Source organism: Marmota monax, unplaced genomic scaffold, assembly GCF_021218885.2.
Source record: "Marmota monax isolate L192 unplaced genomic scaffold, Marmota_monax_Labrador192_F-V1.1 WCK01_AAM20220418_F8-fsc00026, whole genome shotgun sequence".
In the NCBI taxonomy this organism is placed as follows: Eukaryota; Metazoa; Chordata; class Mammalia; order Rodentia; family Sciuridae; genus Marmota; species Marmota monax.
This window is the reverse complement of record NW_026693108.1, coordinates 5443790-5471007: the sequence shown is the minus strand read 5'-3', so window position 1 is coordinate 5471007 and position 27218 is coordinate 5443790. Positions and strand designations below refer to the sequence as shown.

The window sequence follows — 27218 nt, the reverse complement described above, 5'->3', positions numbered from 1 at the left end:
ATAAAGTGAATGTTTGATTTTAGAATAACAGGTATCATGTTTACTAAAAGTTCTCACTACAGTTCATGCCTACTTAAAATTCTATCTTTAGAGATTTAAGCTGATTTTATTATTCCTTACCACAATTAGACTCATTGAAGAACTCAAAATGAAAGCAATAGCATTTTTCTTAGCATGCACACACTATAAAATAATCTACCATTTAGTCATCTCATAATAACTTGTTTTCAAAATTTAAAGAATGATCAAACTTTCTTGAAAATACTGGGGAACATTTTCTCTAGTGTGACATGTTTATGCATCGCAAGTAGCATTTTTATATCCATATCCTTTTCTTGAATAAACATTTTAACACCAGTAGACTTAAACATATATAAGGATGAGGCAGATTCTAGTGTATAAGATGGAAGTCATCCATAAGATTCCACGTGCAAAACACAAAGCCGAAAGTCAAAAAGGAAAAACGAAAAATCAAAACAACAATCAGAAAACCCATCAAACACAAACCTTATATAAAAGTTTAAAGGTGTTCGTCCAAAAAATAAACATGCAAGGATGATTTGACTACTTTAGCCTTTTTGAATGTTCAAAGCTAAGTCCTTTCTGATGGCCCCCTTTTGAAAATGATCTAATATTCCATAAATTTTTAGATGCATTTTTCTTGTCTTTATTAAGTACAATTTGTGGTGACAATACTTGTTTCCTAAAACAGAGGCACAGGTTTAAGGAGTTAAATCTCCTTCTAGGTGTTGTTAAGTCTTCTTAAAGGTAATATTTGATGTCATAAGTGCTCTATCAGCATAAAGTAGGCATTTGTAAAAATAGCCATTAAACTATTTCACAAGTATATTTAATGGACATATAAACCCTATGCTAAAAATATAAATGAGGAAGTATAGCATAGTTCTAAGACTTATATTGTTGACCATCAAAAAGTAAACCACCCTCTTTTTAAGACTTAACAAAACTTTAAAAAAAATTGCTTAAACATATGAATTTAAGACTTTACTTTATTCAGCAAAATCATTTATTTACACAATGGGGAATGCTGGTTTGATTTTGTCAATGAAATAAAAACAAACTGAACAGAGACAATACTGAACTGTATATATATATATATTTTGTATCAGAGTTGACCAACTGTTTCCTTACCTGTATCGGGAACATCAAGAGCAACAGTATCACAAGGACACTGGTTTAACAATACACCACACAGGTCCAGTAATACCCTGGGAATTTTCCAATGCAATTACCAACTTTTTCTTTTTTTATAAAGATATAAAAAAACAAAAAGTCAGCAAAACCAGCATTATGATGTAATAAACAGAGTATAACCCTGAAGTCAGTGGGTCAGTAAAAACCTTATCAGACCATCTAGTTACAAAGTGATCTGCTCTTCTTCAGACCACAATACAGAATCCAAACAGGTGAAAAAATATCACTTTTTAGAAGATAGCAATGATCTGATAAGGATTTGACTTAATGGAAGTTAAGGGGGAAAAAATAAAAATAAAAGGGATTGCAGAGCATAGCCCCTATTAGAACAAGCTAACTTTCCAGATTTTCCAAATTAAAAAAAAAACAAAATTAAAAAAAAAAAAAACACTTCAACATGAAGCTACCATACAAAGTTTTTCCATGTTTCTTTGTAAAAAGTTCAGAGTTTGCAATTTAATCCTGGGTTTTTAATGAGAAGGACAGTTTTGGCCTGGACTTCCCCTTGCCCAGGATAATTTTTTGTTCTTCTTTTTGTTGACGTTGTCGTTCTTGTTCTAGTTTCATCCTTTCCTCATGAATCTTTCTTTGCTCTTCAACAATTCTCAACTGTTCTTCAGCCTGTAAATTAAAAGAAAAATTAGACCTTTTATTAATATTTTGTCTATCAAGTGACAACTGATGATCAATACAACATACAAGAGTATATTTCTCAAAGTATACCTAATATCACACAGTAGATGATAAAAGAAAAAGTGATGAAATAGAATCTTCATTATTCCTGCATTTTCTGTATTTCACATTTTATGAACAACAACAAAACTGTAGGAAAACACATTTTGAAAATGGAAAGAAATTTCTACAAATCATCTTTAGTGTAGATTTTCTTTTACCTATCTTCTATGAATTATTAACCAAAACTATCAATTATAAATCAAGGCAGATTTTTGTTACCTATAACTGGTTACTATATTCATAATTAGAAAAGTATACAATAAATGATATGAAAAATCCCCCTTGGGGCTACACTGTATTGTTGATATGCAACTAAGAAATACTATAGACATAATTTCCTAGAGAGAAAAAAATTAGTAAACTTAGTGGACTAAAAATGCTATCTAATTTCAAATGCAGTGATTTAAGTAACTCTTGCAGTGCCTTCAACCCCTTCAATCTCAAGCAAAGAATTTACTGTATTCTCCTACAGGTTTCCTCTCTTTACCAAGAAAATTCCGGCCATTGTCATAAACTTCTTATTAAATCTTTCCTTCCTACCTTCCACATCCAATTCCTCAATTCTCAACCAGGCATACTATTACTCCTCTTCCCCTAAGACACTATGCAATGATTAGGGGATAATTTGGGATGTCACAAATGGAGATGATTACTTGCACCTGGGGGGTAGAAATCATGAACAATGCTAGACATCCTATAATGCAAAAGATAGAATCCCACAATCAATACCAAGGGTTAACAGTGCCACCATGAGAGCCTGTTTTTAACCCCTGAATTTTCGATCCATCACCAATGTGTCCTTTTTTCCCTCTGATCTTGATTTTTTAAAAACATTCACTGTATCCTGTGAGCTCCCTTCAATTTTCATTCAATCATTTTAAGTCTTTACTTCTATTTCCATTATTCTATTGAAACTATTTTCAAGATGGTCAATAACAATATATCCAGTGATGTTTCTCTTTATTTGAATAAATTATTTAATTATTTTAAAAATGCTCTCTCCTACATATTCTCTAATACAAAACACTAGGTTCTCCACTGCATCATGCATTTTGTCTCTACTTTCTTTTAAAAAGTAAAACATAAAGTGACTAGACTGAAGGACTGTTGGCAGAGAATATGTAATAATAGCTTCTGGGATGCAAAAATGCTAGAATTTTATCTTATGGATAGGCAAAACAGAAAAAAAAAAAAAGCATCTCCTAAATATGTTAATACAAAAAGGTTTAAGACAATGCAGGGAAGACTAAAAGGCAGAAGATAGATGGTGGAACAGATCTACTATAGTTAAGTCAGGTTAGAGAGAAATAAGCAAAGATCGGGATGAAATGAGCAAGGCCCTGGTAGCTGGGTCAGGTGGAAAATCCAAGAGAGATATAACATAATCTTTTCTCTCTCAGATCTTTTTTCTAAGCTACAATTACAGGACACAGAGTCCCAATGGTCCTTTCAAAATTCAACATGCTCAAACATTTAAATTTTTCTATCTACTGTTCTAATTCTACAGATTTCTTTTGCCTCCTTCTCTTCCTGAAAACAACTAGTCATTAAGTCTCCTTAATGCTTCTTTTACATTCTCTCTGGTCTGAGAGTTTATTCTTGTTTCCATTGCCAACATACAAGTTCAGGGTCGCACATCTCTTGCACACCTAAAACAATATGCCTGTTTTCAGGGTGTCTTTTAATCCATCCTACAGATAATGTGACTAGACTTGCTTTTCTTTACCATTCCTCTCTTGCTCTTAAATTTCCAATGATTTTTCCACTGTCTACAGAACATAGCTAGTGTTTCTAAATCACATTTCTATAAGCCTTAAAACTTACACTAGGAGTGGGGATATAGCTCAGTTGGTAGAGTGCTTGCCTTGAAAGCACAAGATGCTGGGTTCAATCCCTCCCAACACACACACACACACACACACACACACACCAACAAAACCTTACACTAAAATTCTACTTGTACATTAGAATCCATTTCAAATCACTAATCTTCCTTAGATTTTCCATGACAATTACAACAAAAAATTATATTTCTATTCTTTAGCTAACTCATATGCCAATTGCTTTATTCAGTTTTAATAAATCATCACACATTTAGGATAAAAACTTAAGTGTGTACTATTGAATAAAAGTGTGTTACATGTGTTTTAGGAAATCACTGTCAATATAAAACACCCAAGCTCATTTTTCCCTAAAAATCCAATTCTGCCCTAGAAAAGCATATTGGAACCCTGGGGAGTGAGGGTGAAAGGGCAAAAAGAAAGAACATTATAACCTCAACCTGAGATTAGAATTAGAATTACAGAGATACCATCTTTTACCCTACCAAACTGACAGAAATCCAAAAGCATGAAAGCATTTTCTATCTTAACAAAGTGCACTTTGATCCCCATCAAAATTGTACCCTTTGCAATACTTTAACCCAATGATTTCATTTTCTGGAATTTATAAGTATGCTTGCACACATGCAAAACTAATAATTTGATAAGGTTATATATTGTAACATATTTCATAAAAGGAAAAGACTAGGAAAAAAATTCAAATATTTAGCAATTAAGCACTGACATTAAATAAGATATAAAAGACCTACAAAACAGAATACTGCATATGTACTTAAAAAAAAAAAAAACTAAAAAAAGCCTCCACATTCTGAAACAGAACAAGAATATGCTATTACAGGATAAAAGCAAAATGCATGCATACAGTGTATGCTACCTTCATGCAATAAATAAACATATAATATTTACCTCTGACATGCATTTTAAAAATTCTAAACAAAAAACATAATTGAATGTTTTAGGAGATGGGAATAGGAAGTGGACAGACCAAGGGAAAGATACAGGAACTTTACTGTATATTTTTCTTTAAAAGTCATGCGAACCATGTGACTATATAATCAAAAAATTGAAACAAAAATTATAAAGTAAAGCAATTTCATAGAAAAATCATAGTGCACTGAAGTTACCTTTACACCACAAATAATCAAGTCTCATTTTTGTTTAAGTCTACAAACATAAAAGATATAAGTACGATTGTACAGTAGAGCTATAATTTCTCTGGGACCATGTATCTCAATAGAAGTTAATTCCCAGTGCTAATAATATAGCACCAATTAGAAGTACTTAGTAATGTAATAAAGTTTTTCTGGCTGGGTGTTGTGGCACATGCCTATAATCCCAGTGGCTCAGGAGGCTGAGGCAGGAGGATCACAAGATCCAAGTCAGTCTCAGCAAATTAGTGAGACCCTATCTCAAAATGACAAAATAAAAAAGGACTGGGGATGTGGTAAGTGGTTAAGTGCCCCTGGGTTTGATCCCTAGTATCCCCCCAAAAAAAGTGTTTTTCTGTCCATCCTTTGGTAAATTTAGTACCCTTGCTAGGTCTTTTTATAAACCCTAACCTCCCTCCAATTAACTTCTTCCTTCCTGACTGACTCAATCTAGCAGAAAACATCCATTGTTCTTCTCACCTCTTCTTTTGTTTCACATTTATGCAGAAAAAAGGAGTGTATGCATGGGGGTAAGGAACAATACAAAGTTACAAGGATAAAGTGGTGAACATCTTGGAAGTCAAGGAGAAACTTAAGGCCTACAACAACAGAGCTATTACATTTGGACAGGTCTTCCTGGCCATTAGACCCAGGACTCTGCAACCCACCCCAAAAGTGACTGGTAAGAAGGAACATACAGAAACAAAATGTACTGTTATGTTATGGGTAAGGAGCCCTTTTACCCTCCCAGTATCCTATACCTTATCTTTACTCAGAAAATCTAATGATATTATAAAAATTACTTTCACACTTCAATTACATTGGTAATTTATTCAAAGTGTTGCCGAACAGTCCCTTTAAGTAAGGATACTGAAAACCACTCACTATTTGATATATACACAGACATGAAATCTTATAGAATGTTAAAAAAAAAACACCCCAAAGACAGAGATATTTGTTATGAAGAGTAATTACAAAAATAACACCAAAAAGATTTAAAAATTAAAAAGTAAAAAACAGCACAATTAGGAACCATGCCACTACTAAGAAATGTGAACTTTGGATGTTTTAAACCTTCAAGAATGCAAATCCTGATCCACTCTGCTATTTGTAAATTTAATTACTTGATACATCATCTCCTCTATACATTAATGTATCTCACTTTAAATAACAAATGAATAAAAAAAATTTTAAAAGAAATTACAGTTGATTAATTCTGACCTTCACAAAACTGTATTAATAAAAATTTTTTAAAGTTTTTTCATTTCTAAGGCTAAAAAATTATCATAGAAGGGTAAGACACAAGATCCTCTCCCTTCTTAGTAACGATGAGGTTCTCTCCTTATGGTATACAATATTCCCCATCTATCCTTATGTGATATCATTAGCTTCCCTACAAAGAGAATTCATGCCATCACATACTCCCTTCTCAATCTATTTTAATTCTTGTTACCTTTCTAATCTGAACCACCCCTCCCCCTTTTTTGTGGTTCTGAGGATTAAACCCAGGGCCTTGTGCATGAAAAGCAGGCCCTCTACCAACTGAGCTATATCCCCAACCCTTTAAACCACTTTTGAAACATCAACCTTGTTATCTGAGATGCCATATTAACTAAAGATAACTGCTTCAAAAGGTAAAAAAGACTGATAATTGAGTTAGGTATGAAATATCAGGGATGAAATCCACTGTCGTAGACCTCCAAAGACAATGCTCTATGATACTGCCAACAGAAGTATGTTAACTACAGAATTTCTTTTATCCTTTATGTTCCAAAGTTTCAAACAAAACCTGTATCTTCTAGATATGGCTCCTTGAATCTTCTGCACCCTAAGATCTCTTTTCTTTGGGGTTAGAAAATTTTGTCTTTGTCATTTATTCCATTTTGTATACTTCAGTTTTCCTTAAATGCCTGGTAATCCCTGTAGTTCTTAGGAATGATTACATCAGAGGGTCTTCCATGGTACTGACAAGCTAACTTTCTTACCCCTTTTGCTTCCTGTACATATCCCATTACTTGCCCATTTATGTTTCTAAGAACTGCTACTTTATGAATACAAGACCCCATCTTCTCACTAGCTTTCAATGACTTCTTGTTTCTAGTCTGTCTTTCAAGTCATTCTTCACAATAACATCTAGTTATATTTTAAATTGCTGTCCCCAAATACATTAATCTTTTTCTTTGGGTACCAAGGATTGAATACAGGAATGATTAACCACTGAGCCATATATCCCCAGCCCTTTTTATTTTATTTTGAGACAGGGTCTCACTAAATTGATCAAGGCCTTGCCAAATTGCCTCAGCCCCCCCAAACTGTTGGGATTATAGGCATGGGCCACTGCATCCAGCTACATTAAGATATCAAATGAGCTTTAAAAAAAAAAAAAATCATTCTGACTGAAAACTTTCATTTCAAACTAAATTAAAATATCTGACACATTCAGTGCCATATTTTTCTATCTCTTAAAATGTGTATATTATTAGCTCTCCTCCAAATTGTGCCATTTCCACTTAAATGTTTATTCTACTATAAAATGCCCTGTTCTCCTCCAAATGGTATATGGCTGTTACATTAAAAAAAAAAAAAAAAAAAAAAAAAAAAAAATCAGCACAAACTGGATAGTTTGCAAAGGAAATGTACTGTGGAGATGGTAAGTCTAAAATCAGTATCCCCACAGCAAAATCAAGCTGTTGACAGGAATACTTTTCTTTCAAAGGCTCTAGTGGAGAATCACCCCCGCTCCTTCCAGCTTCTAATGGAGACCAGGATTTCCTGAATTCCAATCATCAAGGCCAATGTCCTCAAATCTCTTTGTTGGTCCTCTCATCAACCTTCCCTATATGTGAGGACTTTCTTGGGAGTCTGACAGCCTCCCTTCACCATGTCCTTTCTTTCTACCCCTTTCAGTCCAGAGTTGGCAGTGTTTCTACTAATAACATTTTCAGAAACCTTGTTGGTCTTAGTTCATTTACGGCTGCTATAATACAATACCACAGACTGAATAATTATAAAGAAATGGAATTTATATGTTGCAGCTCCAGAGGCCAGGGAGTCCAATGAAGCATCTGATGAAGGCCTTCTTGCTCCATCATAACACAGTGAAGTTATCATGTGACCAGAGAGCATTCCCACCAAAAAGGAAAGACCAAGAGATCATTTTATAATCAGCATTAATCCATTTGTGACAGTGGAGTCCTCGTGACCAAATAACTTCTCTTAAGTTCTCACCTCCCAATATAATGGCAATTAAATGTCAATATGCATTCTGGAGATGTTCAAACCACAACAGTCTTCAACCCAGATCACACAGTAGACAAGAGGGACCTACACAGGTCTTTCCTAGATAATCTCATCCATTACTGGCTTTTACTGAGATGGCAGAGGGACCTAATAAATCACATGCATGGTCTCTTCAGCAACAGCAAAACTATTTCTTGCCAAACCTATGGCTTTCTTTCTAGAGCAAGTTCTACCAGTGAACATCTTTTGTATCTGGACAGACTGAGATATTCCCCCCAAAACTGAGTGCTGATTCTTTTCAAACTTAGTCCATTCTTTGATCTCCTCTTTTTATTTTATTATGAACAGTAAGAAGCCAGGCTACACTTTCAACACTTAGTATTCTCCTTATAAATTCTGCCTTCTATATAATTGCAAGATATAATTCAGCTAGGTTTTCTATCACAAAAAAAGCCTTCTTTTCCCTTAGTTTCCAATAACATGTTCTTGACCAGCTTTTAGCCAAAGCACCTTTAAAGTCCATAGTTTCAAAACTAACAGTTTTTTTAAAGCAATGTATCCATTTTCCATCACACGCCTTAAAATCTTTCCAGCTTCTACCCAATTCCAAAACCACATACACATTTTTAGTTCCAAAAAACAGAAATATATGCTAGAGGCCAGAATATGGAACTAGTATCACTAGTCTGAAATCAAAGTATCAGCATTCCTTTTGGAGGCTGAGCCCCTTGCCTAACTCTTCCAGCGGCTCCCAGGACTCCTTGGCTTCTGGCCACAGTACACTAAACTTCAAATTTCTCTCTGCTTTGTCTTTACTTCAACTTCTGCTGTTTTGTATGGTAAAAATACCCTCTTCTCTCTTGAAAAGGTCACGTGTTGGCAGTTGAGGTTCACCAAATAATCCAGCATAAACTCCCCACCTCAAGATAATCTCTCACATCTGCAAAGAGTTTCTCCTACACATACACTTTTCTCAGCCAAACAAGGTAATAGTTCATAGATTTCAGGAATTAGAATATAAGTGTCTTTCTTTGGAGAAGAGGACCTTTTTCAGCATACTACACAAACATATTAAAAAGTTTTTGCTCACATTTTTTTCTTAGAACTCCTTACAGAGCTCTCTCTTAATCATAAAGTGAACTGTTTATTTTACACTTAAAAACATGGATATATACACTTTCAAACATCTCTCAAATGGGTATTCAAAGTGATATAGCACAAGGAAGGGTGAAGGAGAAAACTAACTCAATATTAAAGATACCTATAAATCAAGAACTTATAATTTTCACATATTATAAAATTTCAAAGAATACCCATCTGGTCAAAATTAACCTGTCCTTCTTCTAATCAGCAAGTTATTTATAATTTAATCAAATCTGCCAGTCTGATTCTTAGTTTAGGTATTCACATGTAGATTAATTAAACCCTAGGTCCCACACATTCCTATTTTACTACCACCTCCACCAGGGGAACAAGTTGAGGGTTGTTTTTCTTACTAACACAATCTCCTGCAAGAACATTATTCCACAGCAATATCTAACACCTTTTAAAAAGTCTGCTGCTTCTCTTTCCAAGAGAGAAAAATTGATATACATTTCTGAATACTTGGGGTTATTCTCAGGCATGTCAAAAAAACAAAACCTCTGGAGACTTCAAAAAATTTTAAGTGCTACTTAAAATAATAATAATAAACCTGTACTGTATTAGCAATAACTCTTGCAATATTTGAAGAAAGCTGTGCATTGCCAAAGTAAAACCAAGTCACATTTAGATGAATTATTTGATTTAATGAAACAAGTTATGTGTATCAGTTGAAATTTTATTTTTTATGGATAGACAAAGCAAATATCTTGATAGAGAATTTGAAACTAAAATGAATTTAAAAAACTACCCTTGACTAGAGCACTTAATATTGATCTTCATATATACGTTGATAAGCGTAACACATTACTGTCATCCCTGGGCCCAGTTTTTTTATCAGAAGGGTCTATTGAAAAGCTGGTCAAAAGTGTGGCTTGTTAACTGTTTTCCTAATTTTGTGTGATCATGAAAGTGATATAGATTACTTGTAGAATATGCAGAAACTGAAAACTATTGGGAAGCACTCTAGCATATATATTTCTGTGTCTTAAAATGTACAAATATACTTTTTTCAAAATAATAGTATATTATAGATGTAAGTTTCCTATTTGGCTATTTCCTATTTCCCCTGCATCAAATATTTTTTGATTACAGAATAATTCACTGATTATAATTTTGCTAATAACCTGGAATGTTTTACTATTTTAAATAATCTGGGGAAAATTTTATTTTTGTGTAACTTTATTTTATAAATTATAATTGATTTTATATGTCAGTTTATTTTTAGGATCCATTTTCACGTTCTTAGAAGAATTTGATATTTACTAATTTACTGTTAAGTATTTTGGGAAATTGTATTTCCATTTAAATTCCCAAAATAATCACATAAAGGACACTCCTTACACTATATCCTTACCAACACAGGATACTGCCACAGCTTTTCCAAAAGCTTTTCCAATTTGGGACTTGCTATTACAGAAAAACAAAAAAGAGAGGGGCAATCCTTTGCTTCCCTATTTTCTGAAATTTTTATAGCCTTTTTTTTATTGTACTTGTATAAATAATCTCTTTAATGTTTGTCAATTATTGTGAGCTGTAATTAGAAAGTTGGCCTTCTCTTCCCATTTGTAAAATATCACTGCTTTTATGTCTTCACTGTTACGATGTTTTAAAAAAAAACTCCTCCCCCCTCCCAGAGTATTTTCTTTAATCTGCTTTCAAAATCGTACTTAACATTGCTTTAACATACTTACCTTTCCCCCCAGGATCCCAGGAGATTCCATTTCACCTGCTCTTGTGTTTGTCCTATTATTTCTGCTCAAAAGGCCTTTGCCCTGCTTCATTTCCTCACTGCCTCCTACTTCCAATTTTATCTATCCAGGCTGAGCACAAGGGGTACCTTTTCTAGAAAGGTTTTTCAAGCCTCCCACCATGACAAGTCGATCAATCATCTCACATCACTGACACCACCTACCAAATATTTCCATATTAATTTAGTTAACTTTTCTTGGAGTTGGCCTTGTCTCTGCAATAAATACATTAAATTACTTAGAGGAAATGAATTCCTTGTCAACTTTAAAACCAAAATGCTTCTCAAAAACAATTTTAGTAAATAGCTCCTGAGGCCACAACTGCTTGCCCCTCATTTTCTTATGACCAGAATGCTTCCTATCTTTTTGCTTTACATAGCACACAGAACAACAAACTGCCCACACTTTTTGTGTACTCATGAAGTCACAAAACAATCGCAAATGCTGGTTTGATCAGATGAACTGCCACTGCTAATATACTGAGGAAATTCCCCTATGGTATCTATAACATGCTATTACATCTCCTTCCTTTCACAAAAACCAGGTTATTTCAATGGGATTCTCAATGAATTTTGCATTATATTTCCTAAAAAAAAAAAAGTATAAAATTAAAGCACAGTGCTTTTTCCCTTACGGAAAAGTCCAATAAAAACGAAAGAAATCTCCATGTGTTCTATGCCACCATCTATACAGCAATAATTTTATACAAAGTACATCCTACTTTCCCTGCCAATATGACTACCAATAGAAATTTTTTAAAAAACTGCTACAACATCAACAGCTTCCTATGCTTCTAACTTACCACAGCAAGCATGTGTTAAGTATATCTGAATTCTTATCAACTTTTCTAAAATTCAAACCTCTTTCCCCCATGGTATCTTTCCACAGCATTTTAGTGAAAAAAAATGTCATCAGAATAATAACACTCCCTACAGTTGACCAGCTCAAACATAAATCTATGCCCTCTAGAACAGTCCTGGTGCTAAGTGGCCCGCAGCCCAATAGTCTGCAAATTAATCAGATCACAAATAGAAACCAACAGTAAGTATTTTAGAGGACTTTCATCTTTCTAGCAATTCTCCGAACTGTATTTTTTAAAAGTAGAAGTCTTAAATGAAATGGGATTAAAAACACAGAACTAGCCATCTATTACCACTTGAAAAGTACTCCTCTACAATACAGTTACCAATCTGTTCCCAGTAATAATAAACAAAAGTTCGTATTTTTATGGTTCATATGAGTAAACAAGAAGAGTTGCTGAAGAGACAAAAGAGGCTAAGCTGTCCCTAACCACCCCAGGGTCAGGAGGGATCAAGATCTTGGCATGTCAGACTTAGGTGAGGAATTTCCATGCCATCCACAAATCAAACCTACCACAGCTATCCTATCTCTTCAGCATATCTTACGAGGAATTCTAGTTTCAACTGCTTGGTTACTTTGTTTCAATTTTCTAAAAATCAATCATATTTTTCTTCTCTTTTAGAATGTCCATGCCTCCCAAAGCAGACTGTGTTTACTCTTTAAAGCTGACACTTTAAAACTCAAGGTCTGCCAGGCTCCACATGGCCCACTTGTAATCCTAGCTGCTCAGGAGGCTGAGGCAGGAGGAATTTGAGTTCAAAGACAGCCTCAGCAACTTAGCGAGGCACTAAGCAACTCAGTAAGCAACTCAAAATCTGAAGAAATAAAAAGGGGTAGAATGTGTCTCAGTGATTGAGTTGTCGTGAGTTCAATCCCTGATACAAAAAAAATAAAATAAAACTCAAAACTCCCTCTTACTTCCGCATGTGTACAGAGATTCTCTCCTTAAATGGAATCAGTAAAGAAGCATTATCACATATTTGTAAAAATGATAAATTCTATGATTTATCATACATCTCATATTCATATCCTTTTCTTCTACCTAAGCAGATTTCAAAGTATTTCACTGGGAAAGTAGGATTAAGGCTTTCTAATACAGATTTCATTATGGCCTTCAAAATAAGCAAGACAGTGATAATTGTCAAGATGCTAAGTCACCTAGCTTATTTCCAGTATCATCTTTATCTGGGGCACTCTATTTTTTTTTTAAAGTTATGCTTTTGAACCAACTATCCCATATTAACGTTTCAGACCCTTGTGAACTATAGGATAATAAAGTTCTCTTTCACCCTAAGTAGGCTCCATTATCAATTAGACTCTTCTTGAGATCTTTTATTGTGAACTCGTCAACACAAAGATTATTTTTTTAATAAAAATAAGCCAGGAACAGTGGCACATTCCTACAATCCCAGCTACTCAGGAGAAATGCAAGTTTAAGGCCAGCCTGAGCAACTTAGTAGGACCCTATCGCATAACTTTAAAAAAGTATGGGGTGTAACTCAGTGTCTGAGTGCCCCTGGGCTCATACTTCACACACAAAAAAGGGGAACTGAAGCTTACAGACTAGCCATGCCTCCCCACCTCCAGTCAACAATATGACTCAGCAACAAATATCATTGTTTGGGCCCTTTTATTCTCAATACATTTCTAACTTAACAATCTTTTCTATATTTCTCCCCAAAGCCAAGAGTTCCTCCTGGGTCCTGTCTTTACTCCTGGGCATTAAATCACCACCACTAATCACCTCCCTCTACCATCTTAGGTAAATGTCCTTCAATCTCTTCTTATATTCTTACTTTGAAGTAGTCTTCCTGTATATACCACCTTCATGGTGGATAAAAGTCTTTCCTCAAAGTACCTATTTCCCTTTGTGTGTTTTGGAATACTCATATCCATAGTCCTTGAATTCTAGCTTTCTTCTTCCTCAGACTGAGGCTACTTCAAAATCTTTATTCAACTTCAAAAATGTTGGTAAACATTAAAAAAAAAAAAAACCTTGGAAGGAAAATAGAAGTGATATAGTTTCTTCCTTTTAAAACATTTACTCAATGGGATGCTGACTCATAATGGTTATGCGGGGCAGAGGCATGGGAGGAATGGAGGAATTTTAGATAGGGCAAAGGGGAAGAAAGAAAAATGAGGGGGCTAGGGGATAGGAATGATGGTGAAATAAGTTAGACATTATTACCCTAAATACATGTATGAAGACCCGAATGGTGTGAAAATACTTTGTGTACAATCAGTAACTTGAAAAATTGTGCTCTATAAGTGTAATACGGAATGAATTGTATTCTGCCATCATGTATAACAAATTAGAATAAATAATTTGATTTTAAAAATTTGCTTAATGTTTTTTACATTGGTTTCTTTACTGCAATTTAAAATTGCTCTTTACTACTTTTATAGCTCTCATTATCATAATTACTTAAGTCTCTGTGGTTAGATTATAAACTAGGAATAGGAAAAAGAAAAAAAAAAGAATTTTATTATCTTCATATACTTGGCTCAAATATATACTCTATTCTGCCTCGTAGCCCAAAACAAAATGCTAAACATCAGTTGGTTTAAACAACTCCAAGATTTTGGTGTTAGTGTTTTTAGGCATAAAAGAAATGTGAATGGGCTTAGGATGGATAAAAACTGGGGAGGGGTGAAAGTAGAACTTCTCCATGAAACCTGTTTTAAACCCCTGAAAATTTTGGAGTCTTCTCCAGACTAAGAATCTAGTCAACTATTCACACTCCTGCTTTAAAGCATTAGAGTAGCTCTGAGCGTCCCCAGCAAATAAGTGAAATTATAAAGCATAAAATCATTCCACAAAATTTGTTAAAAAGAAAAGGCAAATGCAAAATACTTCTCACAAATGCTTTATTTAAACTTACCAGTTTGGCTTGTGCTTCTGCAATTTTTCGGTTATTCTCTTCTAGTATTCGCTCTAGCTCCTCACGTTTTGCACGTTCTTCCTCCTAAAGGGGAGGACATGTTAAGATATTAGAAAAATAAAATGTTTATTTTTATTGATAAATATTTACTAATCTTCCTCTGAACTTTTTTGATCTGACTTACTGGGTAGCTTTATAGCTACCTTCTGTCTGACAAATGATAAACTGTGCAGCCACTAAAATTGGTTTCTAGCACTAAATTTAAATCATCCCTCCCAGTCCAAACAGCAACCGACTAAACCCTCCCTAATGATAGTTTCCTGGCAATTATTACTAATATTTTAATATCACACAAATCAACAAGGACAACTACAAACTGGATAGTATTTACCAAATTAAAAAATAATATATAAAATATAAATAAAGTGAATATTTGTCTCACCAATTATGTATACCTACGTATTCTTTACCTATACTCCTTTAATCAGCATTAAAAGTTGAATATTTACTGTCTTGTCCAGTGTCCTGCAGAGTGTGCTCCTCGGCTGCCATACGCGCCAGCTTCCTCTTTAAAATGATTTGTACTGTTAGCTTGGCAATACCTGCATCAGCAGCTCAACCATTTATAAAGAAACAACATACAAGGAAGGCTGAGCTGAGGAATGCAGATGTTTATGGTAAGAAGGAACAAAAAAATGTAATTCATCATTCCTAAGGCAAACAATTAATAAGAAAAATACATTTACTGTTAGTGAAAAATACAAATGGTAATCCATACTTCATGGAACTAAGGGCTTCTTCCATGGGGAAAATGGACTTAACATTCAGATGTTGACAATTTCTAAAGGCAGCTTATATTGTCATCTACAGTCTGAACTGAAATTCAGGAATCCAGGGGATGCATGGTTAGGAAATAAAATTCTGCAATTTATTTTTGCTTGGAGAATTTAATGAAATTTTATAATGCAAACTATATGAAGACTGCTTGATGATTTGGGCAGTGTTCAGATCACAGCATACATATTCAAATGATTTTAATATTTGAAAAGACTGTCAGGGTTGTGTCCGTGTAAAAAAAAAATTGTTAATATGAAACAAAAAGCAAATGAAGAGAAAAAAATCTTTACTATGATTAATAACTCGCTACAAGATAGCACAATTACTCCAAAAATATCATTATTAAAAGCACTGGTATCATTGCAAATTTCATACGTTCAATTTTATAGTCTGTGAAATCCAGTATAAATATAGACATGTATATCTAAAGACAGGACAAGAGAAAAACGCATGTTATAAGCTAAGCTTACTGGAAAGCAAAGAGATTTGATACTGCATCAACTTGTCCACAACCATGCCCACATGAAAAATAACAATGAGCCATATTTTAAGTCAAATATTTCAGTTCAAGAAAATATGACTACAGGATTTCCTACATCACACCAATGGGATTCATGTTTGTTAACACAAACTATTTTGATGGGTGACACTCAGTGCTGTGAAGTAATTAACCCTGAGTGTCCCAGTGTCTTTCACCAAGTTTAGGATCCTGGAGTAATCAGTGCAAACAAGCCATAAAGCTTCAGTAGCAAATTACTGTCTCACAGAAAGACATTTTCAACTTCTGCTCCAGCTGCTGATAAAACAAATCATGTGTTTAGCTTGACTCCAGACAAGGACAACCTGTTCCTTCATAACTCTCTAGAGAAAAAAAGGAGTTGTTAGTAGATACTAAAAAAGTGGATGAATATTCTGGACATTTTTCCTAAAAAGATTCCTTGAAACACATTAGGAAAATGGAGGGCCTTATGATCAGAATGCTAGAATTAGTCCATTGTGCTGAAGCAGGATTTGGGGGAGGGGGAGGAATAAAAGAAGGGAAAAAGAAGAGTGAGAAAACCTATTTATCAAAAGCAGGTGCTGTCACTCAATGTTAGGCCCTGCTCTTTTTAATCTGACTGAAGGCAAAAAGCCTCTCACAGTCTAGGTAGTAGAGTGATAAACAGAAAAGAATATACAACCACAGGTGGCTTTTTAACCTTTTCCCTTTACCACTTCCTGTCTCCCCCCACCCGCCCAAAAGAATGTAAGTCCTGCAGCCATGGCAAAAGTTTCAAACACTTCTCAAATATATAAGCCAGTTCCATTAAATCAAAAAGTATCCTTGAATAAGTTTTATGAAAGTAACTTTTAAGTATCAGTCAGCACTTCTGAATAGGCTAAAAAATTAACTTTCGCAGCAATGTAAGTTTAGATGAGAAAGGAATTAGATAGTCTGTATTCCATCTCTTTCTGAACTGAGCAGGAGGCACAACCGGACACTGAAAGTTTTGCCATGGACTGTCTCTACTTTCCAAACGACCGAGCGTTACCTCTCTAGCTTTTTGTGCTGCAAGCTCAGCTTGTCTCTGTCGCTCGAGTTCTTCGAGCAACTGCTTTTCCATGATGCGCTTGGCTTCCTCCACCCTTCGGAGTACTTCTCGCTCAATTTCATCCTTCCTTTTCTCTAATTCTTCTTCTACCCTTTTTGCCACCAATTCTTCCACTCTTCGTGCTGTTTCTTCCTCGATGAGTTTTTCTTCTATTTCCTGTTGTCGACTATGAAACAAAGTGGAAAAAAATTATTTTGATATTTTAAAAACACTAATTTTAAGTCTCAATCACATCAGCTTGATTTTACATATTTAATGACTTTACAATTCATTTCATGTCACATATGGGGAAATGTTAAATATATTAATTAAATATATTAAGGTGTTAAGAAATATATTTCTGTTATTAAATTTATAATAAGAGGATAAGCTGTTAAAAATATATGTATTTGCTCATTTGCCAACCAACTCAACAGAACAGCTGAGCTACAGAAAAGCAAGAGAATCTATTACGCAGCGGGGAATTTAGACTGGCTCAATTCATTTGCCCCTTCTCCTTAAGCAAAGACAGAACAAACAGACTTAAAGAGATTTGACTGAAGTTAACAGAACTGTGAACCTTCCACTGAAAATATAGATCACTGAATTTCTCAACTTTTTTCTACTGTGCCTTTTCTTCCAAAAATTTCACTGATCTTCAAGGAAAAGCTCCTCCAGTAATAGGAAAAGTAGAAAGATGAAAATATAAAGTTCAATGAAGAATGATATTTTTGTTTTATTTAAATTCCATTCTATTATAAACCAGCTTGTTTATTCAAAATAAAATCTGTGCTGAAAATACTAACATTTATCAAGGTATTATCATGGAAATCTTACAAAATTTATACCAATGCTTGCCTCTAGTCACATGCATCTAGTCTAAATTGAAGATTAGTATTAAGAAAAACATAAAAGATCTAATAAAAATTTGACAGACTAAGAATATATTAAAATTAATTATGGTTTCTTTTTAACATGGCTACTAGAACACTATAAATTGCCTATTTTGCTCATATATTACTAGTGAATAGCATACTGAGGCAATATTTGTGCTTAACTAATGAATTCAGAGGCTCTTGGAGTACTCTAAGTATCTACATCCTAAGAGAACAATTTATTAACACTTCAACTTTCTCACAATCCAAATTAAATAAAACCTGCAACTTTTATATCTTTTGGTGACTCATTTGACATACCTATGTATGAAACAGTCATTCAATTCATAAATTTAGTAAAGACTCTAGTTTCAATGTGACCTTTAAATACCTCAATCCACTCCAACTTAATTCTATTCTTGGGAGTGATTCAATTCCCACCCAATAGGTTTTCATTCTCAACTTCTGTCACTTATTTAGTGACACCACACTAATACTAAAACTGTCTTCAACATTTTGCTTCATTTCAGTTTCGTCATTTCTCTTCTCCATCAAAAAAATAGGAGGTACTAGAGAAAGTTTCTTTTCCTTTAAGGTCCTAGATATTTGCAGAACCCATACTGAGGACTCCATTTCATAAACATCTCCTAAATTTTAAAAAAAGATATGAAAGCGTAGGAATAACTATGCTTCTCTCCTTTTCCTTAACTTCCCATCAAATACAAGATAGTGGTAATTACAATAAGCCTTTTTATATACAGCAGTTCAATAAGAGCATGTACTTTCTGTGACACTACCTAATAGGAACTGCCAAGACCATTAAAAGAATTAGTAATTTCAATTCAATGGAAATTAAATGACAATTTTAATATAAAATGTCGTCTCTATTTCATCCAAAGGGAAGGAAAGAAATAACAAAAAATAAAACAAGTAAGGCTGACAACTGCTGAATCTGGGTATGGGTTTATAAGGATAACAATATTCTACTTTTATATATGCCAACTTTTCATTAGTTTTATAAATGCACACACACATTTGCTAATTGATTATTATGTAATTATTAAATGTAGAGGCCTAAAAAGAAACTTGATATTTAAAATTTCAATACAATGCAATTCTTAATTATCAATGTTAAGTAGAACTCAGTACTGACTATTCAAAAGGATATCGTAAGAGTTTCAATTAAACTTTCTATACAAAGTGGAAAGGAAGGAAAACAGTATAAGGCTTTAAATTAGCTCAAGAGTAGAAAAGTTCCCAATTTAGGAATATAGATAAAATTGGAAAAGACCTTATACTTACATATTCAGGGGTTTTCTCAGGAAGTTATGCCATCCCTAAGCACTAACACAGTGGCTAACTGGGCCACATTTCCATACACTTGATCATTAAGGACAAAATGAGCCAAAAATATTCAGGTTATTCTTCACAGCAAAAATTAAATCAGCATGGTGTCAGCTCCCTGTGTCTCTACTCCCACTTGATCACACCAAACCAGAGGGGCCAGAGGACAGAAGGTGAGTTTCTCTATTGCTAAGTCAAGTCTAAGCACAGCTCAATGGTTTTATAGCCCAAAGGGGTGGGCAAATGGAAAGTCCCAAGCTCAACTGAAACAGTGGAGGGTGTGAAACATCCTCCTGCAGTCTCACAAAGCTGCTTTATCTCCCTTTGCTCCTGGAGGAACTACAGAGTATTCCACCATGAGTGCAGTAAGCCTTACTGATGTGTCTCTAAGTGAAGACCAGCAAGGTCTGGGCACCACAGCAGAACTGTTCCTCTTGGAGTATTACAAGAATATAACTTTTGTTGGTATTCTTGGTAAGATTAAATATGCTATTCTAGAATTCGGGGAAAAAAATTTAAATCAATTTTTTGAACCAGTATTAAAAATTAAGGTTTAGAGTTCAATACCACTTCATTCTCCTCCTGTACACATACAGGCACATATACAATTGAATTATGCATAAATTCATCTTCATTGATGGCAAATTTATCACCATAATCAATAAGACCACTGTTAAGCTAACTCCCATAAGAGGCAATGGAACTTTCTTGAAGATCAAAACACTACTTACTGGTCTTTTTAAAAAGATATGATATCTAATAGCCAGTCCATAAAACATTTGCTATAGGAGTTGTCAACATCATATTATTTTCTCTAATCTATTCCTTATACTTCTCTGATCAATCCATTTGCTTGCCAAAAATATGTGCTAATGAAAGGTTAAATCAAAATCTTCAAGTTTTTCAATGGAAATGGTATTATTACCTGGACCCTACTTCTTCTATGTGTTCTGGTATTTTAAATACACTAGTCACAATCAACTTTAAAATGGTAACAAAACAGCAAGGGCACAACATTTCACAACTGTCAAATGAGAGTATAACTTGGCACAGAGCAAATGTCACTACTATTTTACGATGTCTTTAAAATGTATGAACTCAATCCTAGAGGCTTATTTCCAGGAACTGGTTAAAAATTATTAGCCAATTGCAGTTAAAAGGTCCAAATCACTATCCTAAAAGCTCAGTATAGCATGTCACCACTTAAATCTCAGATATGTTCCTACAATGTATGAATTATTGACTGAAGCTAATAAGTTAAATTTCTGTACTCAGGCTTAATGGGTGCTGCTAAACTGTGAATATGAACTTTGGTAGACTTCAAAGCTAAGGAACTTAAGTACTTTACTATCCTACACAGTCTCTCCAGAATAAATGTGAGAGGAAAAGATATGAAGTAACTACCAAAACAACTAGCCACAAATACCAGCTAGGTCTTTAAGCTCTCTTATTGTCTCAAAGCACCAACCTCCAAGAATGCACTGTTCCACATACCAAGTTTGCTTTCACAATGAGCTCTTCAAGTACTGTGTGAGAATCACAGAAACCCTAGTTCAACAGTAGAATATTCAAGCTTTGGCACATCACACCATTAACATTTTCCTGATTTGCTACAAGACATTTTCAACTGTCTATTTATTTTAGCAATTAATACAACACATATATAGCATCTCTTAAAAAAAAAAAAAAAGTTAAAAAATGGTAATACCAGTCTACTGGAGGGGTAAGAGCAATTCATGAATGGATGGGAGACACAGACATGATAACTTTCTGAATCTAATTTTGAATCATGTGAATTAGCTATTCAAAGTGAGGAAATAACTTAAAGGCTTACCTTTTACTGCATTAAGATTATAACTCACAAGATCACTTTTTAAACTCAGCAGGCTCTGACAGTATAGAAGTTATGTTAAATAACACTGAGACCCATTATATGCCAAACACCATCTAGATAATTTAGATATACCTTCAATTTTCATAATAGGACAGGTATCTCCATTTCACAGACAAAAAAAAATCTCAGAGATGATTTGTTTAAGGTCTTAAAAGATTAAGAAGCAAAGCAATCTCATCTCCTCTGGGACTACACAGAATTCCTAATTGGTTAAACTCAGCAAATGGATCTTATTTTACTGTTTCCATCTAATCTGAGAATTCTTGAACACACAAGATACTCTGCATTGTTCTAGTATCTGCTCTGCTTTCAACCTGAGCTTTTCATTCAGTCCCTTTAACCAACTGCTCTTCTCTCCTTATACTCTGCCTTGGTCGTTTCATAAACTCTCAGGATTTTAATGATACAAGTAAAGCCCCCTTTCCTTAGGCTTCAGTCCACCATTATTAATTTAAGCAAGTTCAGAATACCTAAAACTATGGCCCACAGTGGAGTGCCAAGTGGAAACTCCTGCTTTTCCCTCTTCCTTAGCCACTGTTCAGCAAGTTTCTGGATAAATTACAATAGCCACACTATAAATAAAAACTAATAATGTTCTTTTCTTTAGGTCTGAGATCCAATTTTATATCCCATGTTTCTTAAATTGGTCCTTCTTTTCCTTTCTAGTAACTGTACTATTCTTGCCTCAGTTTACTGTATCCTCCTTCCTCATAACTTGTTTCCATCTTATAGAACTATTCATGATCTGTTTAGAATGGGGGGGGGGGGGGGTGCCATTTACCTCCTCAAAACCTTTCCTGTTTCTAGAATGAAACCAAATTTCTTAATATGGCATATAAGAACCCTTCCTTAATTTCCAGCCTGTTTACATCTTCAGTCACTGTATCACTGTAGTACTTAAAGAACTTCTTGTTGTAGCCAAAAATATCTGGTCCACTCTAAGACCACTGCCTTTCAAGCTCCTTATTGTGACAGGGGTGGTGAAGGAGGCTTTCTCCTTTGGTCCACATATACTCTATACCCAGCATGACAGTTTTTCCTCCTATACCCTTAATTCATTCTTTAGGACAACTAAGGTGTTTACCCACCAGGATGCTTCCTTTATACAGTTGTATCAATTACCTGTCCTTGAATTAGCCATCAAAATCTTAGAAGAGACCAATCACCTTTATATTAATATTGCCTAGCACAGTGCCTGCCACCTACTAAAGTCTTTGTAAATACTAACTGAATGAACTAACAAACAGGGATTTGTAAACAACTACTTGCTCCTGTTTCCAAAGCTCTAACACCTGTCTTTCCAGACTTTTCTTTGCATTATTTCTAAGGCATTAGACCACATTAAGTAAAGTCTATACAGCACACAGGAATTTAAGGTTCAAGTGGCTACTGTTCCTACCTCTTTCCCCTTGTAAACATGAATGGCAGTTTCTCTCTCTCAACCTAGAACCATATACCAATTCTGTTTCCTATCATCTCATCCCTGGATCTCTTCTCTGCTATCCACATGTAGCTTCTAAATGTTTCTAATTATTCTTTATATATCAAATTTCCTTTCATTTTTCCTTTAAGTTTTAATTTCCTAGTGAAAGGCAAGTAGTTATTTCACATGGAAAAATTATCAATGATGTCTTAGGTAATTTCTTATATATCCTGTTGATAGCTTTATCTTTTTGGCTAAGGATCTTTTTCCAGATCCAAAAGCTGGATTTTACATGTTTTCATATGCATCATCAACAGCTCCAAGTATAGAAGTGGAACAACTGCATAAGCTTTAAAGAAATGTAGACAGCAAATTAGTAAACTTTCTCTCTAGTATTATTTATGATATATTTCCATACCTCCTAATAACTTTGCTTTTAGAAACAAGGTGTGCTGGAAAGTCTACATTATACAAACCTAACTGCAGAAAACTGTAAAACCCCTAGACAATAATGTATACATAAAATCCTTGCAGGAAGATCATAATTTACTAATATTCCTGCCTCATGAGTACTGGTTAAATAGGGAGTTAGTATATCTGTTAAACTCTACTTCCCTACTGTGAGTTTGGGGAATCCAGAACATCTAAGTAACATGATCTTAAAAGTAAAAAACAACTCTACATTTTTGTTTGAAAAAAGGGCTTTCCTTTGTTGCCTGAAACAAGAGATTTCCCTGCCCTAGTAGCTGGGATTACAGGTATCCAACATCTGACCTACACAAAACTATATTTTAAAACCAGACATTCACTTAGTGTGGTTTATCCACATTTACTCATCTACTCTTATATCCAAAGACACTTGAGAGGTGATTCCTTTTCAGATCCACATGATTTTACCCAAACAGAATTTCAAATAAGAACCCTTACTGTAACTGATTTTCCCTACATAAAAATTCTGTATGTGAGCAAGGCAAAAATAAAGACAAATACTTAAACGTATTCTAAACAAGTATACTACAAGGGGGAAAAAGAGAACTACACATACTCATTGGAGTATATGAAGGAATAGACTTTGTATAGAATGATGGTTACATAGGTGAAATCAAATATCAAAGTCGACTAAGGTATGCATTTTGATTTTTATTTGTTTAAAAAAAAAAAAAGAGGGATAAAAGACCAGAGAGGGATATAAAGCAAAGGCCACACCTTTAAACACACTAAGCCAAAAATGTGGGGGTTTTCTTTGTTTTTTGATGAACCACTTCAAGTGTCTTAAACCCTGTCCTCAATCTAAGCTTCAAAAAAAGATGCTTCTGGCAAGCTGCAATTTATACCCCACGGGTTAATTCCTTTCCATACCCTTCACAAGCGGACCTGCAAAAGCTGACCATCCGCACCTTTAGGCTAACCGAATCCCCGCCTTACCCGCCAGCGCAGCGCTCAGACCTCTTTCTGAACTCCACCCCTACTTCCGGGACTCTCCACTCCGCGCGCCAAAATCGCTTTCTCCCCTCTAGCACCACGATTTTACATCCCAGCCACCTCGTGGGTCTTTCCACTTAAGGGTTTCAAACCACGTGTTCCCCCAGGCGGGTGCTTGCACCCTTCCTGCATTTCTCCCAGCCCCGCGCCCCCACTCTTCCTGCCTACCCACCCCGCAGCGCCCCCACTCTCCCGCGCCCACGAAGCCCGCAGCCCCCAGTCTCCCGGTTTACCCACCCGACAGCGCCCCCACTCTCTGCGCCTACTCACCCGCAGCCCCCCACTCTCCTCGTCTACCCACCCCGCAGCCCCCTCTCTCCCCGTCTGCCTGTCCCGCAGCCCGCTCTCTCCCGGTCTTCACACCTCGCAGCGCCCACGGCTCTCCTAGCCTACCCACCCCGCAGCCCCCACTCTCCCAGTCTGCCCACCCCGCAGCGGCCCCCACCTTCCCGGTGCGCCCACCCCGCAGCCCCATCCCCGCCGTTTGCCCAGCGCAAGACCCCACTCCGGGCCAGCGCCCCCACTCCCGGCCCGCACCCCCACTCTCCGGCCCTTCCCCCCGCGGCACTCACATTTTTCGCTGCCTCTCGAACTCCGCTTTCTTCTCCTCCTCCTCCCGCTTCTGCTTCTCGTCCAGGCTGCTGCGCTTGCTCACCGTGCGCCCGAAGATGTCGATGCGGTCGGGCGGGGACGAGGCGCGCTCCCGGTCCCGCTCGCGCCGGGACACGGCCGTATTGGTGGAGCGCGAGCGGGACCGCGACTCCCGCCGCCGGTTCCGTTTACTTTCCCGGGACTTGGAACGCTTGCGCACGCGCTCCTTGTCCCGCGACCGCGACCGCGACCGGCTGCGCTTCTTGTTGTGCTTGCTGCTCTTGGTGTGCTTGGAACGGGACGAGCTCCGGCTCCGGGACCGGCCCATCCTTCCGGGCGCCGCTCTGACTAACCGCTGGCCTCGGGCCCCGCACGCGCCTGGCTCCCCTCGCCTCCGCCTTCGGACGCGGGCTGACAGTCCTGTGGAGGCCGGAGGAACGACGGCTGTCCACTCGCCGACTTTCTTCCTCTCCTCGAGGTCTACAGTCACCACGAAGGCCGCCTCCAACGAGAAGGCCGCAACGCAAGGAGTCTCTAAGATGGCAGCTGCGGCTGCACCGGCCGCCTTTCCCACAATGCCCTGCGCGAAACGTGCCGGAGCGTGAGCCCCGCTGCCTGACGATTGTGGCCGAGGACTGGCGAGCGTTTCCGAGCGCACTCGGCCCATTTCGCCACTCCTGGCGGAAGCCTACGAACTCAAGGCCGGAGCCTGCCGCCTTTGCGTCAGTGTACTTTTCGTTTTTCTAGTAAAATGCCACGCAAGGTAGAATGGATCAACGTTTTAATACGATCTAAGCCACGCCGTGACAGGAGTTGATTGATTGGATTATTTTCTAGGAGCAGATCACTCCATTGTATAGAGTGACCTTTGGCAGATCACTCCACTCTTGCTGCTTGTTTCCCTGTTTGCAAAATGCACTTTGACACACTTTCTGACCTGGTTCTGAAGCTTACAGGAGATAAATTATGCAGTAGGGTTTTGATTAGTGTATGCTAATACCTGACGTAAGACTTAATGTGCATTCCAAATGCTTTTTAAACTAGTGCTTAATTCTTTAATTCTTTAATTTCTGAATTAAGTACTACTGTTATTCCTATTTTGTAGATGGGGACCCTGAAGTCTATAGAGGTTAAAAAGTTGCCCAAGGTCACACACTTATTAGATGGCAGAGCAGTGACATGTTCCTAGGTAGGTGGTGCAAAGACTACACATAACTAAGACCAACTGAGCCCTGGCCAAGAAAAGCCATGTTATTCTGCGGTACAGCACTGTCACTGTCAACCCACCCCACCCTTATCCCCACCAAAAAAGACAATGTCATCATTTGTAGGTCATTATTTGCAGATGCTAGGAAATGTTGGAAATCTGGGTGCCTCAATGTTAAAACTTAGTTCAGTAAAAGACTTCACTCCAGGTAAGTGGAAGAAAAATCAAAACTTTACTTTGAGCAACCAGTAGCCTATTAAAAATGAAATATTAAGGTTTTCTACACAATGGCAACAAAATCCATAAAATACTTGGGAATAAACTTTACCAAGTTACAAAGTCTTTGTGATGAACCTTGGCTGAAAGACAGAATAAATGGAAAACACACGCTATTTTCTCAATTGTGGAGTCAGTATCAAAAACATGCCAATTCCTTCTAAGTCAAATTAGAAAATTAATGCAGTTTTCATGAAAGCCCCAAATTCTCTTGGGAATGCACATGTTATAACAAACTAAATAATTTTAAGTTTTATATGAAGGATTACATAACTGAGAATTTTCAAGAAAACATGAAAAAGAAGAGTAATGTCTTAATCCATCTGCACTGTGTTACAGTTTAGAACTTAAATGTCCCCCAAAAGCCCATGTGTGGAAGGCTTAGTCCCCAGGGCCCCAATGTTCAGAGGTGGGGGCTCGGGACATGATTCAGTCACGAGGGCTCTGAACTCATCACTGAATTAACCCATTTATGAATTCACACCGTAATGGCTACAGCGGAGTGATGGAAACTACAGGAGGACCTCATGGAGGAAGTAGATCACTGATCCCTTCTTCTCATTCTCTCCTTTGTTTACTCTCCAAACACAATGAGGTGAGCAGCTTTGCTCTACATTTGCTTCCCTCTATTATGTTCTTCCTCACCACAGGCCAGAACCAATAGAGAGAAGTGTAGGTGGACCAAAACCTTTGAAACTGTGAGCCAAAATAAACCTTTGCTCCTTTTAAGTTACTTATGCCAGATACTTTTATCACAGTAACACAAAGCTAACAGACTGCTATAGCAAAGCAGTAAAAAAACAAGTAGCTTATAAGTAACCGAAAATTATTTCTCACAACCCCAGGGGCTAGGAAATCCAAGTCAGCAGCAGCTCCTTGTGTATTAAGGGCTCTCTTGCTGCTTC

The 27218-nt window shown here is 36.4% G+C and overlaps 1 protein-coding gene across 1 annotated transcript; it reads right to left on the bottom strand.

The window, feature by feature from the left end:
• Positions 1-992: 992 nt before the first annotated feature.
• On the bottom strand, positions 993-25413 carry Arglu1 (arginine and glutamate rich 1). The gene is made up of 4 exons (XM_046454776.2): positions 24812-25413; positions 17183-17408; positions 14814-14897; positions 993-1836 (listed from the first exon to the last, which is right to left on the bottom strand). Exons 1-4 carry the CDS (start codon positions 25156-25158, stop codon positions 1672-1674), a joined length of 822 nt encoding a protein of 273 aa, XP_046310732.1. The 5' UTR covers positions 25159-25413; the 3' UTR covers positions 993-1671.
• Between the last annotated feature and the right edge of the window lie 1805 nt (positions 25414-27218).